Consider the following 20,377-nt stretch of genomic DNA (forward strand, 5'->3'; position numbering starts at 1 on the left):
TATACTAAATTATGCAAGTTGCTATGGTAGGGGACTTTAATCAAATAGTTTTTTCTTCATTTAGTTTCATGTGTACTATAAAACAGTAGGCTCATATTCAGCGCTTTCTTAGTACTCGCCTTTTCATAAGATACCTGATTTTCAGCGTAGCTGACGAGTTAATATTACCTCTTTCACTTTTCTTGTATCATATTCCTTCCTCCTGTGTTTATTAAACAAACAGTGCAAAAAGCAACTGTAAATGTGAATTGTTTACTTTTACTTGTTAATGCTACGTAAATCATCTTTGAAAGCTGGTGAAATCTATGCTCCAAGCAATTGGTCACCAAGCAATAGGCTGGTCTTATGTACAGCTCTAAAAGGCACTGATAGCTAGACCCATAGCTACAGTGGGGGCATTTCAGTGTTCTGCCCCCTCAAACAAGAGGTGTGCCCCGCAACAGCTACTGCCCCTGTCCCCCTCCTCCCTTCTGTGGCATTGGGCAGGGGGTTGGACTAGATGGTCTGTATTGCCCCTTCCAACTCTGTGGTTCTATGAAAAGGGGCCCTCCAGCTGATCATCTGGAGCATGTGGCCTGACGACCAGCTGGATGGCCCTTTAAATCTTGCAGCTGTCCTTCTTCCTCTGAGGTGGAGGCCATCTTGTGGGTGATTCCTATCCATCATTCAGGGAGGCAGGAACAAATCAAACTTCCTGTTTCCTGTGGTGGGAGTCACCCTAGGCTCAGTTTCTTTCCTCCCTCAATAGGGAGAGCAGCTTGCTAGGTTCTTGTCTATCAACCTTGCTATTATTCTTCGTTTCTTGACTAATCTGTTCTATCACTCCCTCCTTCCCCTCATCTTCGGATCTTGGGGACTCTACTGCAGCGACTCTCCCTCAGGCTGCATACTGCCGATCGGTTGCAAATGGATCCCTCACATACTGACGATAGCTTTCTCTCGACTCCGGAGGCTGACACGGCCGGGAGATCTGTAAAAGAGACTGCAGCTTGCAAATGGGTGGCCGCAGCATCAAGCGCTGACTGTGAAGCAGGCGGTGTGGAGAAACGCACCAAAGTGAAAGCGGCCAAATGCAAGGAGACGCTGGTGGCGGCAGCCATTTTGAAGCACTCTAATATTAATGCTTCATCAATCGGGGATTGCCAACAGTGTGTAACCCCACAACCAGAGCCCAATATGATACAAGGGCATAATACAGGCTCCCATGTCGCTATGAGCCACCCAGATGGAGAGGAGTTCGATGCGGATCAACAGTCTGGTAATGATGGCGTGCCCAGTCCCCCCCCCCTTGTCTTCTACTGCAATAGTCTTCCTTAGAAGAGCCATAAGGAAAGTGGCCCATGCCCATGTGGGGAGAAGGAACCTCGCCCTAGATCTCCCACTCCATCCTCGTCTTCCTTCATTCCTATACCTTTCCAATATGGGAATAATCACCCCTGGCCCACTAAGGCGGCACAAAACGGGCGCCCCATTGAGAGGATTATGCATGAGCCCCTGGAAGAGGATTGCATGTCGCATGGCTCTAGTGATAAGGAGGAGGGGGAGTTTTCTTCTAATGATGAAGAAGAAAAAGGGAATGAAAGGAAACCTGCTGCATCAGAGCAGTCTTTTCACTTTTTTAAAGGAGAAGACTTTCAGTACCTACTCTCCAAAACGCTTTCAGACTTACATATTCAGAATACCTGCCCCTCAAAAAATAAGGAGGAGGGCACAACAGAGGGGAGAGGGACAAGATAACTGATGAGTTTTTCCCTCCAGTGGATAACTCAGAGCAGGCCTTTCCCTTCCCAGGTTTTTATGTGAGAAAAATCAAGGCTGAAAGGTCTAATAAACCATTTCCTGCATTTGTAAGGAGGCTATATCCCACCTCATCTGTTGCTTCAAGTCTCTTACAGGTACCAACCATTGATGCCCCAGTGACGGCACTTCAATCTTATGGCCTGGTGTCTGAGGACGGTCATGGTACACTACGAAACAACCTTGAGAAGCAAGCAGAGTTTGCCTTTAAAAAGTCCCATGAAGCCAATGCTATGGCAATTAGGTCCTCTGCAGCAGCATCTACGGTGTCTAGGGCCTCCATTGTGTGGATGAGGAAACTCATCCAAATGCTTCCGGAAAATAATCCTAGGCTAATGGGCCACCAGAGTTCTAAATGCCATCTCTTATATGGCCGATGCCACCTTAGATTCTATGTTTTTTTAATCTAAAGCGATGGCATCTGATGCCACGGTGAGAAGACTGGTTTGGCTCCGATCTTGGCCTGCAGACTACCAATCAAAGGCAATTGTAATAGCTTATCCCTTCCTGGATGACACACTGTTCAGGGATCCTCTGGAGCAGGTACTGGTAGAGACCCACGACAAAAAGAAAGCTCTTCCCGAATTTGTCCGCTTGGGAGAGAAGACTTCAACGTCTAACTCTTTTTGCATGCAACACACCCTTCCTAGGTGTTTTTTTTTTTTTTTTTGAAGCCTCCAAGGGAGGATTTTTTAATTTTTTTTTTACAACTACCAAAAACTACTACAGAAAAACAGGGAAGGGACTACATATACGGGACAAAGAAAAAGAAACCCACATCTAACTAAAACCCCAAGAAAGAAGATCTTCATTAGCTGAGTTACATTTATCCTTCTTCTCTATTTAGCATTGAACGCACTGAGTCATTGTTAACAATATCTTTTCTTTTCTATGTTTTCCTCCGCTCCCTGTCTAGCCACAAAAACCCTCCCCAGCCATCTCTCTTCATCATCTTCTCAGGCACAATTCAGAGTCCTTCAGCCTTTACTTCTCTCTTCTACGCCTTTTCCGAAGTTTGTAAGGACTTTTTGGGGCAGCTGCTCCCTTTTTATCCAGTGAGTCCTCTCCGGAAAATTCAGAGTCCAGCTCGCCACTAGACTTGCTGTCCTCTTCTTTTTGTTCCTCCTCTGTTGTCCCCAGCTGAATCTTCAAAAATTCTTTTGCTTTTAAGGCAGAATCAATCTTCTCCTTTTTATCTTTCATCTTGAAGGTGACTCCTTCCGGATACAGCCATTTATATCCAATTTGATTGGTCTGAAGAAAAAGCACCAGTTCCTTGTACTTCTTTCTACGTTGCCTCACTTCAAATGGAATATCCTTGAGTGTTCTGATCACACTTTCTCCCACTTTCAAGGGAGTTCCAGACACCGCTTTCAGGATTGCATCCCTCACATGTCTCTTAGAGAATTTTACAAAAATTTCCCGAGGCAGATTATTCTTTTTTATATATCCAGAATATGATCTATAGACCACATCCATTTCGTTTAGCAATAGCCCTGGACTTATTTCTGCCACTGGGGCTAGCAGTTCACACATCAATTCTCTAAGACTCTCTCCTTGTTTTTCTAGTATGCCCTGGAAGCGAAGAACCAAGTTGGCCTTATCCATTTGTACTTGCAGCATCTGGTCTTCCAAGGATGATGTCTTTTCTTCCAGCTTTTCCACCTTCTTTTTAACTTTTTTCATAGTTGCAGTCACCTCCTTTATTTTTTCAGCATTATTTATTTATTTATTTATTATTTCGATTTTTATCCCGCCCTCCCCGTGGGCTCAGCATCCTGTTTCATGACTTGAATCATATCTCCTATCTGCGTTTGAGTTGCAGTGATGCCTTCTGTCACCTTTGCCATCTGTTCTTTAAAAGTATTCAGCTGCTCCAGCAGAGGGCGCATGCATTCAGCTACAGCTTTAGCTGTCTCGCTAGCCACTTCCGTTCGAGGACTCTCTGGTCCCTTTGTTTTAAGAAGTCTGTCCTTGTCCTTCTTCCCCGCCATTTTATACAGTTGTTTACTTTTCTGGATTACATGAAAGTCTCTGAATATGCGCCTAAACATTAGATGCCTATCGGGTAGGTGCCTCTAGACAGGTCTTGCTGCCTTTTCTTCCGCTCCCCCCCCTTTCGTGTTTCTCACAGTTCGTTTTATAGGCGTCGCGTGGGAGGCGTCCCCCCCACACACACACCCTTCGCCTCCTCCGTTTAGCTTTTAGGGGTCTGGGGAGCTTCTTTAGTTAAGAAATCGCTTAGGCTTGACTCACGTTCATTGTGGGTATTCCGACCTTGTTTTTAGCTCATTTAAAACGCTGGATCTTCTTCGCTTGACCCGGCCAGCGTTGCTTGTGCCGTACAGCCTCACAGCCGGAGGATCCACTGGAACAAAGAAGCGCCTCGATTCTCAGGCATTCCGCCCTTAAAGAGGCCGCCTCTTTAAAGTTCCCTGGCCCTGGACTCTCCCCCGAGCCCCTGGGGGGGTCCACGATCCTGCGTGGCCACTTCCCCTGGCTGGAGCACAGACCTACCCCTGGAGGTCTGGGGAATAGGTCCGTGAATGCGCCGCCATCGACCGGAAGTCCACCCTTCCTAGGTTTTGACAGGAATACAGGAGAGAGTCTTGGGGTAACAACAGACAGTCCTTTCGTAGAGGAGCCTCCAACAACAATAACAACAACAGGTTCCTGAGACAAATAAATTTCAGAAGGACAAGGGGGATAAGACCCCCAAGACCACAAGTGCATGACTACCAGCAACCTCCACGGACAGGGAGTGTATTCCATCTTTTTCACGATCCTCAAAAAGAATTGGGACTGGAGAGCAATTTAGATCTGAAATTTGTGAACCAATACATTGCCCCCAAACGTTTTTGCATGGAGACACTCTGGTTAATTGTGGAATCTCTCCAACCAGGGGACTTCCTGGTATCAATAGATCTCACAGAGGCCTACATGCACATCCTGCTCTTTGCCCCACACAGGAAATTTTTGCGTTTTTGCTTGGGAGACAAGCACTTCCAGTTCAGTGCCCTCCCCTTCAGCCTCTCATCAGCTCCCACGGTAGTTACAAAGATCCTGGTACACCCTATAGTGCAACTGAGGGAACGGGGTGTTCACATTCACCCATACCTAGATGACCTACTAGTAAGGTCAAGGACCCTGGAACAATCTTTGAAAGACTTGAACAGGACACTACATTCTCTTGAGAAATTCGGTTTTCTGACCAGTTTGACCAAGAGCTCATTGAAACCATCTCGGCGTCTGGAACATCTAGGTGTAGTCATAGACACCAAGAGAAAGAAGTTGTTTCTTCTCTTCCAGAAGGCATGGAAAATCAAGGCCATGGCCAATCAGATCATCTCAGCACGGTCTTCCTCTCTCTCCATCCTCACCAAAATGATGGGCCTCATGGTGGCCGCCTTCGACACCCTGCAGTGGGGAAGGTTCCACTCCAAGCAACTCCAGATCTTCTTGAGACCATTTCAGTACTCTATTACAACACGACTGGACATCTCCCTGAAAGTGCCATTACAAGTAAAGATGAGCCTCCGCTGGTGGTCCAATCTGTCCATTCTATCCAACAGGAAATTCTTTTGGATCCAAGAGAGGAGTCAAATTTTCACCGATGCGAGCCTAGAGGAATGGGGAGCCACTCTCGAGAATCAACCAGTACAAGGCAAGTGGTCCACAGACGAACAGACCTTGCCAATCAATCTGCTAGAACTATGTGCAGTCCGGCTTGCTCTACAATTCTTTGCACCCCAGATCCTGGGGAGTCATGTTCTAGTTCGCACGGACAATATTTCTGTAAAGGTGTACCAGAACAAACAGGGAGGGTCCAGGTCCTCGACCTTGCACAGAGAGGCGACCAAACTATTGAAATGGGCAGAAGTCAACTTAGCCTCAATTCAAGCAGAACATGTGAAGGGAGTAGCGAATACACAGGCCGACTGGTTAAGTCATCAGGAGATCCAGGAGAGCTAATGGACCCTGAACAGAAGGATATTCCGCTTGATAATGAGCAGCCTGGGCACTCCCATTGTAGACCTCTTTGCATCTCCAACCAACACTCAACTATTGATATTTTTCACATGATACTTTCATTGTCAAGTGGAAGCCACAGATGCCCTAACAGCACCATGGCCCAGGGGTCTCCTATATGCTTTTTGACCACTGCCAGTACTGCCCAAGCTACTAAAGAGAATCCAGATACTTCAGGCGGAGGTTATAGTGGTAGCTCCATTCTGGCCGAGGTGTCCATGGTTTACTTTGCTACAAGAGATGGCGGTACGACGTCCACTAACACTGCCAGTGGACACAGACACGCTGTTGCAAGGCCCACTCAGACATCCCAGTCCAGAGTGGTTCCATCTAACCGCATGGAGGTTAAAAGGAGTAAGCTCCTGAAGTTGGGCTGTGATCAACAGGTGGTTGAGACGATGTTGGCATCCCAAAAACCATCCACTTTGTGGATTTATAATTACACTTGGAAGGTATTTGTAACATGGTCTCAGAGGAAGAAGGTGGACCCTCTACGTCCCAAGATTAGGGACATACTAAACTTCCTACAAGACGGTGTTGAGAATGGTTTGAGAGTCAATACTCCCAAACGTCAAATCGCGGCTCTTGCCACAGTTTTACCTCAAAGAACTGCCGATTTCTCAGCATCCTCACGTGATCAGGTTTCTGAAAGGTGCATCTCTCAAGAACCGTCCAACCAAACAGAGATTTCCTACATGGAAATTAAACACAGTGCTCAGTGCATTGACAAAGAGTCTCTTCGAGCCATTAAAGGATGTAACCTTGAAGTTTCTGAGTATGAAGGTTATATTCTTGGTAGCGATAACGTCTGCTAGAAGAATTTCTGAGCTGGGAGCTATTTCTGTTCGATCTGACCTATGCATATTTCACAGGGATAAAGTTGTTTTGAGGACAGATCCTGCATTTTGTCCAAAAGTCAACTCATCCTTTCATAGGAACCAGGAGATTTATCTTCCATTCTTCTCACCTAATCCAGTACATGCACAGGAAAAGCTGTGGCACACCTTAGATGTCAGGAGGGCGTTAAAATGTTGTATTATCAGGATGGCACTGTTTAGAAGGACGGAAGCCATGTTCGTGAACATTTCTCAATGTCAAATTCCACTTTAAGCCTAACTATCAGGACATGCATAGCTGAAGCATATAAAAGCTCAAAGCTAAAGGTTCCAGAAGGCATCACAGTGCATTCACTATGTAGCGCTGCCACGAATGCAGCGCTGGCCAATAGCGCTTCGGTGGAAGAGGTATGCAGGGCCGCTACCTGGTCATCGCTGTCAACTTTCATCAGGCACTATAAAATCAATATCTGTGCCTCGGCTGATGCCACCTTTGGGAGGAGAGTACTGCAATCTATTCTTCCTTCGGATGACGACCACCCTCCCAACATTTAGGGACACTGCTCTGGGAGGTCTCACAAGATGGCCTCCACCTCAGAGGGAGAATGACCATTGGTACTCACCGAGAAGGGTCCTTCTCCTCTGAGGCTTGGAGGACATCTTGGCCCTCCCGGGTCGTCATCACCTATACTCCTTATCTGTTACTGTTAATTATATTCAAGAGAAGAGAGTCTTTCTGGAACCTACTAGCTCAAGCTATAACTCCTTCCTGTTCTGTTCTGTGGTTAAGTTTTCTTACTATGTTATAGTCACTAATATGTTGTTCAAAGTTGTTGTTTTTTGTGAGATTGTTTACATTAATAGTATTGCTTTTAGAGCACCACAACTGAGCCTAGGGTGACTCCCACCACAGGAAACAGGAAGTTCCTGCCTCCCTGAATGATGGATGGGAATCACCTACAAGATGTCCTCCAAGCCTCAGAGGAGAAGGACCCTTCAAGGTGAGTACCAATGGTCGCTCTCCCTCTCCTCCTCCAAGACTGAAAGGGTCCTCCAACTCATCAGCAGGCCCTTTAAATCTTGAAAGATGTGAAGGAGAGGGCCGGCTGCCAGTCACATGCCTTCCCTGATCTCCAAGTAGCGAAATTGCTGCTTGGAAATCAGGGAAGGTGTATGGCCGGCCACCACCCGGGTAGAAAAACAGCATTTAAAAGGTTCCCTTTACATGCTGTTTTTCTAGTGGGGGCTGCCCGCACCTGATCTCCAAATGGCGAAATCACCGCTTGGAGATCAGGGAAGGCATGTGGCCACCCCTCTTCCTCCACCCTCCATCCTCCCCATCCCTTGCTGCCCCACAAAATTTCCCCATGCCCCACCAACCCAACATTTCTGGCTCTTGGGCTGCTGACAGCTGCATTAAATTATCTTTATCCAATTTTTGTGCTAACTTTGAAAATCAGAATCAGTATGCTTGATTATAATAGGTTAACTAGTCAGTGGATTAGAGCCTGTGGTAACTCTGTTGCATTCACAGGAAGTGTGAGAGAGTTGGGAGAATTTACTTCCTGCACATCCATGTTTTGTTTGTCTTTATACACAGAAAAAAACCTTTTATCTGCAAATTCTCAATGTCTGCAATATTTGAACAAGATATTTCCTTTGGTCCAGGTTAGCTATCCAGGTCCCAAGTGGCACTTCAAATCCTTTGTATGTGCAGCCATATGTAGAAGATGAACTGCATGTTTGTGCTTTAAAGCTGTGTAAGAATACACTGCAGCATATGGCCCATGTTTGAAGCACCCGGAAACTTCAGATATGTTTACTGCAGCCATTACAATTGAAATTACTCATGAATAATTAATTTCAGTCTTCAGCACAGATTAACCAAATGTTTTTTATATTATACTACATGTTTTTGTTTCTGCTAATCATAGGGGAAGCGAATGGAGAATGAAGGCACATCACTGAAACCCCCATGTGTCCCTCAGTAGTCTTGGGCTTCTGTCATACAGCTTTGTTGTGAAGCTAGAAGAGCACATCTGTCTTTGAAAGAAGACATAATTTCTGTCAAGTCCTCCATACCAGTGCAGACCCCTACTTTTTCTCCCTGCGTTGTTCCTGAGGTTCTGCTGAATCCGAGGGGAAAAATTTGTGGGGAGCAATGCTCCCTCTAAGCTATGGAGTCTTGTGAGCAAAAGTTCTACTTTGTGAGCTACTGACATTAAAGTTGTGAGCAAGCGAGTTGGCTGCTGCATAAATTAGTTTGCTCTGGAGACATCCTTCCTGAGCTAAGACAAAAACGTGTGAGCCGGAGGCTAAAAAACTGAGCTAGCTCACACTAACTTGGCTTAGAGGGAACACTGGTGGGGAGCTCAGTATGCTGCAGCAGGAAGAGAAGCAAGGGGAAAATTCCTTTTCTGGGAAGTCTGATCCTTGGTTAGAGCGTATTGGAAACAGGCCATAGGTCTACACACTTTCAAGCATCATCTTGAGCAGCTTGGTTTCTCAATGGAGCTAAAATTCTCTGTTTATTGGATTCAGTGCCCAGTACTGAATTCAGTGCTTGTGTTCTGTTATAGATCATACACAGTCCAGTAAGGATATCATGGTACAAAACCATTCACAGTTTAGCTCTGTACCAGCAGACTCCAATCAAAAGATTATGCAGTAAATGTAGATGTTAAGACAAGAAGTGTACATGGCAAGGGCTAAACTGTGCTGTTTAATTTTCCTGGAAGATTCTACAGCATTGGTTGTTCCTCACCTATCAGTATCGTCAACTGTTGAAATTTGTTGGGGAGGGGGGAACTTTTTTTACCTGACCATAAGACGCATCTAGTTTTTAGAGGAGGAAAACAGGGAAAAAAATATTCTGAACCCTGGGGCTCAGTATTCGGTCCATAAGACGCACACACTTTTCCCCTCACTTTTTTTGGAAGAAAAAGTGAGTCTTATGGTCCAAAAAATACGGTAATTTGGTTGGAGTAGGAGAAAGTTTGCAGAACATATGCAAATCTAGTGTAGGAATTTGAAGAACATATTTTGCCTTCTGTTGAACCAACTTCTTCAAATGATTGAAATCACCTGAATTTGTCGTGAACTTAATGAGCTTCACACCAGTTTGCTTTAGCTAATGATATGAAACAGACTCTTTGGTAACAGTGCATTCTAATTTGTAGCAGAAACTGAACTTTGCTACCATGTATCTGAATTCCCTCCGACAGGAAAAATTCAAATCTCAGTCTTAGTCTCTTGTGGGACTTTGACAGTTGGCTTTGCTATCTTTATTCCATAATATTCCTAAAGAGAGATCTGAGGTTTTGAAAGAACTGTATCTTCATGATGTGACAAAATGAATTCCAAATGTGAAATGTAGCCATTTTTTCTTTACATTCTCACCTAAGCAGTTTGCCATATTGGCATCTCCTCATTCAGTTCAGAAGCAGTACTGAATCACATAAATTAGTGAAAATACACATAATTAAATATCCTGGTCCTTCTAATCTTCGTGCTAGTGTGTGCACCTTCAAATTGCCCTTGTGAGAACAGAAGGCACTTGGGTCCACGCATACTGCAGCCTACACTGTTACTGTGGGTCCCCTGACAGTTAATGCTTGATGGTAGGAGGGCCCGTAGCATATTGGTAGGAGGTGAGAAGGATCCATTCTGCAAGAAGACTTCTCACATTTCTTTGTTTCCTACCCAATAAGAATATTTCAGGGTTACTGCAGAAATCTTAGATATTTTGTCCAGGTTCACTTAGTGCACGCTGTATTCAGTGCTTCTCATAGATTCCTTTCCTTAGCAGTAATAGAAATACAAAATGCATGTTCTAGTCTATACCATTGTTTTGGACTTACTGAATTGGAAAATCTTGGTTGCTTTCTGTTTTGAAAGTTTGTAGCCATAATTTAATGTGACAATGGTAATACTATATACTGTCTAACCTCCCTGCAGAAAGCTTTTACTGTTTCTCACTCACTAGAATAAGCTTACTATGACAAACCCCTGATGCTTCCCCTTCCCCCAGGCAGATTTTTTCACCAAAAATATTTTAGTTCCCCTCAGTGACTGAGCCACCCTTCAGTAGTGTGTATTTCTTCTCTGTTTTATAAGTTTCACCTATCCCAACCTGTCACAGATATTAGTTTAGGCTTATGACCCAGTACAGGAACTAGAGGGAATAAAGGAGCTGTCTTATTTTAAAATACCCTCATGAAATGGCACATGAGGCAAAATTAACATTCAAAACAGAATAAAGATTTTAATAAACAGACAGGGAATAGATAACTATAAAGATTCATGATATAGAGGTTGTTGAGGTAAAACTTTCAAATATATATACAGAATTGAAGTTTTTGAACAAACAAGAGTGTTGCTGTAGCTTTAATTTCTGAGTTTCAAATTATTTTCAGTGAGAGTTTTTTGCTTACTATATATTTCAGGTGTTACACAGAATCTTAAATACAGTGTTTTAGAGGATAGCTTTGTCTTGGTGCTTCTAGGTTTCTCCCTTCAGGGATCTAGGATTTCCCTTTAGATATTATAGCTTTCCATTAACTCTTGAGGTGTCTAAGCTCTTCCCCTTTATCACATATGAGGGTTTTCTTCCCAGCCCCTTCCTACTGGCTAGAAATTATTCTTCCTGTCCTGAAGAAGAAATAACTCCTTTTCCTGTTTGGCTTTTCTGGGAGTTCCCTCTGACTCCTCAGACCTCCTACCAAATTCCTCTTCCAGTACAATATGTCCATATAAAGCAGTGTTGTAGCTTTCTTGACTACAAATCTGACTTCTTCAGAGTTGTTTTAATATATCTTAGACAATGGAGTTCCTCCTCTTCTCTCTATAGAAGTACTTTTCTGGCAATTCTCTGACAGAAATCACTGACTTCTAGAGTCTCTTCCCTCAGAAGCCAAACCCTCTAGCTACTAATCAGACATTAGATTTCAGACAAAGACCAAAAGTGACTCAAAAGGTGAATGAATCTTTTCACTCCACATCTTTTTCATTTTTTTCCCTCTAAGTTGATGCTGGCCAGTCAGAGAGTGAGTATAGCAGCCAATCACATAAGCTCTTCTCTCCAGGGAAGATTAACTCATAACCTCTGACTGTCTGTCCCAAGCAGCATTCTAAAACCTGCTTTGTCTTTGCAATTTGTCTCACTTACGTTTCACTGAAGGCAAAGGGTTTCCTCTAACAGTTCACCCTTTGTTCCAAAAAATCCCTCTTTGCCAAATAATACACCTATATTGTAGGTTAGAATTCTTAAGAGAAATTTCATTCTTATATAACTCTTCATTCTGAAAATGATTGGCAAACACCTTGAAGAAAGGAAATGGCTTTTGTGTATCAATTACAGCCATGAAATGTTTTCAGTGCCCTGACCTGGATAGACCCAGCTAGCCCAGTCTCATCAGATCTTGGAAGCAAAGCAGGGTTAGCCCTTGTTAGTATTTAGATGGGAGAGCACCAAGTAAATCCAGGGTTGTTATGCAGAGGCAGGCAATGGCAAACCACCTCTGAATGTCTCCTGCCTTGAAAACCCATGTGGTCGCCATAAATCAGCTGTGACTTGCTGGAGGGGGGGAAGTTTCACTACTGTGAACAAACAAGCCATGAACATAATTAGCTGTGCATCCCATTCATATATTTGAGGTGGGCATCCCATTTTAAAGGTAGAAATGAACATGCTCATTTGCCTTGAGGACATCACGTATAGTCTTCCTGGAGGAGGAGCTTAAGGTCAAGAGATGTACATGCTCTGACCCCTATTACCTATGCACACATTCACATAGATGCATATATTTTCATTTGGGATTATATAAGCTTCTGAAAGTGGTGATGATTTTATAGCTAGAAGGCTTAGTACTGGGTTTAGTTAGGATTGGAACTCAGCAAACTTGGTAATAGTGCTGTAGCACTCGATTGCTGAAAGTCTTGCTTAGGTCCATATTTGAAGGACTGTCTCCTTCCATATGTCCCCACTACAATAATTAGGCAAGATGTCTGTTGGCTGTCCCACCACTGAGGATGGCCCATCTGGCATTGATCAGAGTCCAGACCTTTTCCTTTGTGGTTCTGGCTCTGTGGAATGGGCTCCCTGAAGAGGCGAAGGAGGACCCCCTCCTTGGAGATCTTCAGGAGGTGCTACAAGGCCCACCTGGTTGCCAGGAACTTTGAGCGGGTCTGAATTGGCAGGCCTCTTTTAATGGAGGGAGATTTGGGGGGGTTACTTTTTTGTGTTTTAAATTGAAAGTGTTTATTATTGTAAGTCACCTTGAACCCTAAGGTAAGGTGGGATATAAAGGTTTTAATAAATTTAAAAAATAGGTGGGCTGCTCATCTAGAGTTGGAGCTCATGCTATTGAACTATAGGGGAAAACTGTGTAATTGTTTGCCTCCTCTCCCTGCTGAATGTATTACATTTACAAACAAAAGGTTAGAAATACTGATATTTTAAATGGAACTGTACTTTTCCACACCGTATGTTTGAAACATACTCCTCATAATTCCCAATCAAATGGCAGGTTCTTTCTAAACCTCTCATCTGTGTTTTTTCAGTCAGCTATTTTTCCCACACAGATCAGCTATATTCTTCCAAAATCAATGTTGTTCAATTAATGAAATGCCTAAAAGCAGCACACTGCTGTTTTTTGTTCAGAGGTGTGTGTGTATTTCCCCCCTGAGTAAAACACGAAATAACAAAGGAGCATGTGAAAATCAATGAAGATTGACCAATAAACACAAACAAAATATTTATATTAAAAAATTATGTGCACAACTTGAAGTAGGAGATGTGGTGCTTCTGGGGTTGAAGAACCAGGGTTAACTTCCACAACTAGAAGGCAGTCCAGGTGAAATTTATAATAAAAACAACAGTTTACAGAAGACAATTTGGTTGGTAGACTTCAGTAGTAATCGAGGCTCTTAAGGAAAAAGTATTCTTTGGCTGCGGTCACACGTAACAGAAGCCACACAAGTGAGACGGAAAACAGCCGGAGTTTCCGGGCGCGATCTCACCAGCACATCTGGGAAGCGTAGCACTTCCGTGGCTCAACCGAGGCTTCCAGACGAAACTGCGTGGCAAAAAACTAGTACCTTGGAGGTACTAGTTTCCGGAAACTGCGGGGCAAGGGCGGGCGTCTGATCGCGTTTCCGGAGGCATCCGGCGCCCACCCATGTCCCCTTGCAAATAAGGTGGGTTTTTTTTGTCCAAGTCTCTGTGGATGCGCATGCGCACCCAACGGAGCATGCGCATTTGTCATGTACACAAAAATAAAAAACAGTTTGCCGCGGCGCGCGCTTCTTCGTTGCGCGCCGGCTTGTCCTGTGATCGGCACCTCTCCCTTGCCATGGAACTTCCACGGTACCTCCACGGTACCTCCACAGGAGGTCTGATCACGTAACTGCGCAGTGGTTTGCCCCAGGGCAAACAGCCACGCTTCTCCTCTGCAGTTTCCTGCCCGTGTGACCGGGGCCTTAAAGCAACAGACATGTTCACTTCTGTCAACACATGGACAAATGTTACAGAGTATGGACATATACTGTAAGCCCCACAGGATGCTGAATCCACCCATTTCTACCATTTCTAATTAATCTGCATATTATATTGTCAGAAAACACACCTGTAGACAACTTAGTCAGAATACTGTAAAGAAAATCTTCAGATACTTGCAAGGTGATAAACTAGATTGACTGAATTAAAAATGCAATCAGGTATCTTCACATTTTAACTGAAACTTCATAATTTGAATTTATAGCATTCTAAATGTTGTCTTGCTTTGTTTCAGCCACAAATAAGATGGTTGTCATTGACTATTTAACAGTTCCATTTAAGTGACAGTATTTCACTAATGGCTATATCACTGGCCATGGGAAAACAATTTTGTGATGCAACTGTGAAGATTTTGAACTAGGCCTACTCTTAGCTAGTGCCATTGTGTCTGTTTATTTATCAGCATTATTAGGGAATGGAAGCCAGTGACCACTGGACTATCTTAATTAGACAACAATACCTGATTGTCTTCCTCCTAGTGTAGGCTGACTAGTTTTTGGGGAAATTATTATTTTCTTATCAAGCTGTTTCACAGTTCATGATGTCGGAATCGTTTTATGCCTCATAATCTCATTTTATTTTTCTTCATTTTCAGTGGCATTGGTCGAAACTGGCCCTGGGCTTCAGGAGGAAGCAGTATTTTGGCAGAATTTGGAACTCTGCATTTGGAGTTCATGCATCTAAGCTATTTATCTGGAAATCCAGTATTTGCTGAAAAGGTTAGATTCAAAACTTAAGCTTTTCATGAAACACTTACCAAGACACTTTTGGAAATGTGACAAGTGATTGCAGAGTGCTTGAAATATTGCCAGTTTCTGTTAATTTTAACTTGCTTTGATCCTCTCAAAATATAACTTGCAAAGTACAAGTGATTTCCTAGCACTATTCTTAATTGCTTATATGTATATTTGTATAAAGGATAACCATATGATAGAGACTTCATTTACTTTGCCATGAACCGTGTGCATGGATGCCATGGATTCATTATGATAACTACTGGGGGGGTCTTGACCTTCCTGGGCCCCTGCACACATTTCCTTCATCTTCTTATACTCTCAGAACAGGCTCTCTGGTGTATAAGCCACAACCCAGCAGCCTTTTGTTTAATGAAGTTTTTTTTAAAAAAACAACCCTTCTGCCCTCAGTCTCCCAAATACAGTTCAAGTCTCATGATTAGCTCCCTACACATCCAACATTCAAAATGCGCCCTGATTTCACTTAAGGGGCAGAGACTTTAAAACCTGTGAAGCTTCTTGTGTGGGGAGCTGGATATGTATCCTGTATTTGCTCAACAGCAGTGGGCTGCTGCCAATACAGCTTATGCCCCCATACAAAGAGCATGTGTCCTGCCAACTCGATCCAAGGAATAGATTTACAGGTCTCCCAGTGAGCCAGATGCAAGTTCAGTTTTAGTTATGTTAGGGAGTTTTCTGTTGCTGTTTTTTGCCGGACTACTTTGTAAATCATTTGCCCAGTGTTTGTTTAATTTTGGCTGAGTGCCACTGCTTTTCTTTTGCTGAGTGAGCACACAGTTTAAATTCAGGCTATAAGCTGCATCTCTTCCAGTTGAGCTAAACAACTGATCTGTGCATCTATTTTTATGTTTTAGCGTATTTTTATCCCCCTTCCCCCCAACACAAAGTCAATATAAAAACAGAACAAGCTACTGACATAAAAACAACTTAAAAGGAACATTGAACATGCTAAAAATATCCATGAAGCAGCTAAAAAAATAAAAACCTGAGTAAATAAGAAATATTTTGGCTTAGCATCACAAAGACAGCATGGTGTGTTCAAGATGACCTTCAGTAGGAGGGGACATTCCAAGGGCAAGGTGTCACCACTAAAAATGCCATGTCCCTAGTTGTCACCCACAGTGAAAAGGTGAGCCAGGGCTTTGGTGGGAGGCAGATACCTTGCCTAGAAATGGCTCTTCAGCTTCTTCCCCCTCTAGTCCAAGCACCACACTTCCACTACAAGTGTAAATAAATTTTCATTGTGTATAGTACAAGTGCAACCTAGTGACAAAATTTAAAGTCGATCTCATCTACATTGAACTGTTGTATCCATCTGGTAACAGTCACAGTTATTGGCCCTGTCCCACACATGTTATGCTTCCATTGTAGCTGCTGCAACTCAATAGTGTCTTCTGTTTGCAGAACAATACCCACAAAATATCTTGTGCAAGTGTTTAGCAGATTCATTTTATTTCCATAATATATCATGTACACCTGAAAGCACAGGATCTTGGGCATTAATATATATAGCCATATATTTTTACCACCTATAGTTATGATAGATAAAATTCAAACTCTGTCTTATGAAAAACAAACTTTATAGGAAGGGGCCATAGACACTATAAGAGTGTTTTGGGTAGTGTCCATCCTAGTGTAGAGTGGTAGTCTCTTAAAAGTCAGTGTGGGGGAAAATATTTTATTAAAATGTTTATATCCTGTCTTTTTTCATGGCTCAAGGTGGTTTATGTATCCTAATTTTTAAAAAATACAATTTAAAAGCAACAGACTAAAACATCAAAATAACTCCCCTCCCCTCAAAAGATATCTGCAATTTTTCTTTAAGTCTTGCTTTCTTTAAGTCTTGCTTTCATAATTAAATATTTTCAACAAAGATTGGATGTGTTTTGCTATAGGTGATGAACATTCGAAAAGTTTTAAATCAGCTGGATAAGCCAGAAGGGCTTTATCCGAACTACTTAAATCCTAGTAGTGGCCAGTGGGGACAGCGTAAGTACAGTTTGTCTGTCTTGTTAATAAATGCTTGATTATTTCAAAGAGGAGTATGCATTTGTTATATTTGGTGAAGCAAATGAAAAGTAACTTTAGCTACCTTGTGAACTTTAAATATGCTTGTCTTTGAGTTAATGCCAAAATTAAATAATGGTGTACTCTGCACCAAAAAGTACATTGTTTTTCTGATTTTCAATGCAGTGTACACATCCTAAGGATACGTTTGCTTCCTGCTCATGTGTTTTCTCTAAATATAGGTTTTAATTCTAATCAATTTTAGGTTTTAATTCTAATAGATGGATGGAAAGTGTGTTACGTTCCAGAAGGAATAAATGGAGTGGACTCCTGCTGGTTGAGGAGAATTAACTGGGCTGTCTTGTGGGGTCTGAGGGTGATAGGTGTTGGGGGGGAGGTAATGTAGATCATGGTGGTATTTTGGTTCTCCTTGGGCAGAGGAGATAAGTAGTGTGGGAAGCAGTCCATCCAGAGGATGTAGGTGAAGATGTGCACCTAAAAATGCTATTTTTTCAGATTTGGATTTAAGGAAGGACATAAATAGTGGCATTTCGGTCCCCCAGTATTGTTTCAAATTCTGCTTTTTTCTGGGATTCTGGAATTATTCACATTCCATTATTCCTTGTGGGGGACTTATTTAGTGAAGCTGCTGTGGCCACTGCAGGGAATCCTAGTCCTGTGTGTCCACAAAAGACCCCCACCCAAGTTTCAAGTGCATGGACCAAGGGGTCCAGTTTTATGGGCCCCTGAACAAGGAGTTCTCAGCCTTCCTCCTTATCTTTGTTGTTTCTTATGGGGAAAAATTCAAATAAGCCAAAGAGCAACAACTGGCCAAAAGCCTGCAATGCAAACAGAACCACAATGCCAACAGAACCAACATCCAACCAGAGAATCCAAGCCAAGCCAAACTTAAAATACCTCACCTACAGTTAATTGTTCATAAAACAAAATCAATGGTTTTCTTCTGCAACAATTATTTTTTAAAAACCATCAGGAACACCCTACAATTCCATGAAACCAGGCTTTAGTGGGAGAGTGAAATATTAATCTCCTAGGGGCCTTACGTACATCCTCTCCCTATTTCCAGTAGAACCCTGTATTGCTTCTGAGTTCTGTTTCAGAGTACTAGCTTTGACTTAGACCTTTATGACCCGGGATCCACATATTGAAGAACTGCCTCTTCCCTATGTCAGCCTGTATAGTCTTACGATCTCTCCCACCCTGGGCTTGACTTTGATTCCCTTATTGAAAAGAGATTGGGACAGCTGTAGCTCAATAAAGAGCTTTTTCTGTGGCAGCCTGATCTTTCTAGAATAGACTGCACTATTGAAATGGTGGCCATATATTCTTTTTTTTTTTACTATTTAGGGAAAAGTGCAAGTCATTTTTTTTTCCAGGAAGGCCTTTGATTTCAGTATTGGCCATATGCTAACTTTATCCAATACTGAGTATGTTATATGTTAACAACTTTGAACTTTTAAAAGGAAAAAAGTAATATACAAATATAAAATGCAAGTGGGCAAATATCTTTTATTACTGCTCCAGTGCAATCCTACGCATTTTTACTCAAGAGTAAATTCTTATGGCTTCAGTGGCATTTATTTCAAGTAAATATGCATAGGATTGTAGCCTTAAACAAGCAGCACTATATTTCCTGAAGGTCACTGCTGGACTGTTACTATTGTTCCTGTAGATTTCTTTAGTCTTTGTTACTTTGGCAGTAAATTGAAAGTGATTTGCAACGTCGTGGGTCAATTAGATTTGTCTCTAGCAATAATGGATATAATAGCAGGACTTATTATTGATGAGACTCTGCTTGTGCTATTTAGTCTGCAAATGTCAAGAGTTTCTGAGGTAATTCATTTAGGAAACTGAAAAGGTCATTTAAATGCTGCTATTCAGAGATCAGCCTTCCATCACAGAGCACTCTCATTCTTTTGAGAAAGCCTCTTTCCTTTATGTATTGCAAACACTCATGTAATTAATGAGGTATTTCTTTATTTTTTTAAAAAAAGTGTTCTATTTTATTAGCCCTTCATAATCCTATCTTGCCATCGGTGTGTTTCTTTGAAAAGGGACAGCAAAGTTAACATTTAAGAGGCCTAAATGCCAGGTCACAGGTTGTTGAAAAAAAGCATATTGGAAGGGTGAGACCTTTAAAGGAATGGAGATTTTGTGCTCACTTGGTTTCAACCTGGAAAAGCAAGTTTAAAAAAAAAATTAAAAGAGCAGAGGAAATCAAAGTGCTTACTTGTAATCCAAGAGGCTTTTTTCTCTGATAACTGTATAGGTCCTCTCTGTCTAAATACAATATAGCTAATAGCACTAGGAGTTCAATGTGTCCATGAAAAAAACTTGTATCACATCATACATTCCTAGATTTTGTGTCTGTTGGGGTAATAGAATACCTTTCTGTGATGAGCTGGGGCAGCAGAAGCTGGCCCCCAAATATTTTTGGTGGGTAAGCAGCAGTCAGTCCCCTGTTGCTGTCCTCATGATGGTAGCATGTATTGATTCTGTGATAAACTGAGGACTGTTCTGCCCATACAGTACTTCCCCATTACACCACCAAGTACAGCTGAGAAAGAGGTCAAAGAAATATTAGTTTACTGGCCTGCCAGTGAATGGTCCATATGTACATAAAATTCATCCTGGGTAGACCTGAACAGCACCATTGATTCCCAGGTTGTAAGTAGTATTTAGGCCTACCAGAGTTAGAGATTTCATTCATGGCTCAGTGCCTAGATGCCCTTTTCAAACATTACAGCTGAACAGCCACACACCCAAGTCCAAGACTGTGAGAGACAGGAAGGTGACATCTACCACATACAGGAACAAGTTCAGAACAGTATTGTTCAATACAAGCTAGATAAGGAAGCAAACTAACCTGGAGCTGAACTAGATGTATCAGGGATACCCTCTTCTGGGGTCTTTTTAAAGTTAAAAATGGGCACTGGAAGCCCTCTTCTGGGGTCTTTTTAAAGTTAAAAATGGGCACTGGAAGCCCCAGATTGGATTAGAAGTAGTATGGGGGGAAAGGTAAGTTTTGCTCCTATGTTACTTTCCCAAACTAAAACATTAAAAGCTATTTGTCTTGCAAGGGAGGGAAGCAAAAGTAACCTCTGGAGGGTAGCTTTAGACCAGGAAAATGGCATGGTGGGAACTAACACTCTGTACTATTACAGCTAAAAACTCTAAAATTGACAGAGATATCTATCAAATATTTAACAGTAAATGGTATCCAGATTAACTATTATATTATGCTATGACACTGTGTATGACAAAATTTTAAGTGACATGTTCATATACTGGTAACAGATAATCACTGAAGGAGCTTAATTACATATTATGTGGGAGAGCTGGGATCAGGATTTCCTACTGATTTCCCATTCACCAGG

The 20,377-nt window shown here is 42.4% G+C and overlaps 1 protein-coding gene across 1 annotated transcript in view; it reads left to right on the forward strand.

The window, feature by feature from the left end:
- The window catches only part of MAN1A1 (mannosidase, alpha, class 1A, member 1), an 87,054-nt gene that overhangs the window by 46,089 nt on the left and 20,588 nt on the right, over positions 1–20,377 (forward strand). Inside the window, exons 6-7 of the mRNA XM_015409206.1 lie at positions 14,813–14,936; positions 16,868–16,961. Of these exons, the coding sequence (XP_015264692.1) occupies positions 14,813–14,936; positions 16,868–16,961 (218 nt within the window). The remainder of the gene's footprint in view (positions 1–14,812; positions 14,937–16,867; positions 16,962–20,377) is intronic.

Source organism: Gekko japonicus, unplaced genomic scaffold (assembly GCF_001447785.1).
Source record: "Gekko japonicus isolate JY-2015 unplaced genomic scaffold, Gekko_japonicus_V1.1 scaffold214, whole genome shotgun sequence".
In the NCBI taxonomy this organism is placed as follows: Eukaryota; Metazoa; Chordata; class Lepidosauria; order Squamata; family Gekkonidae; genus Gekko; species Gekko japonicus.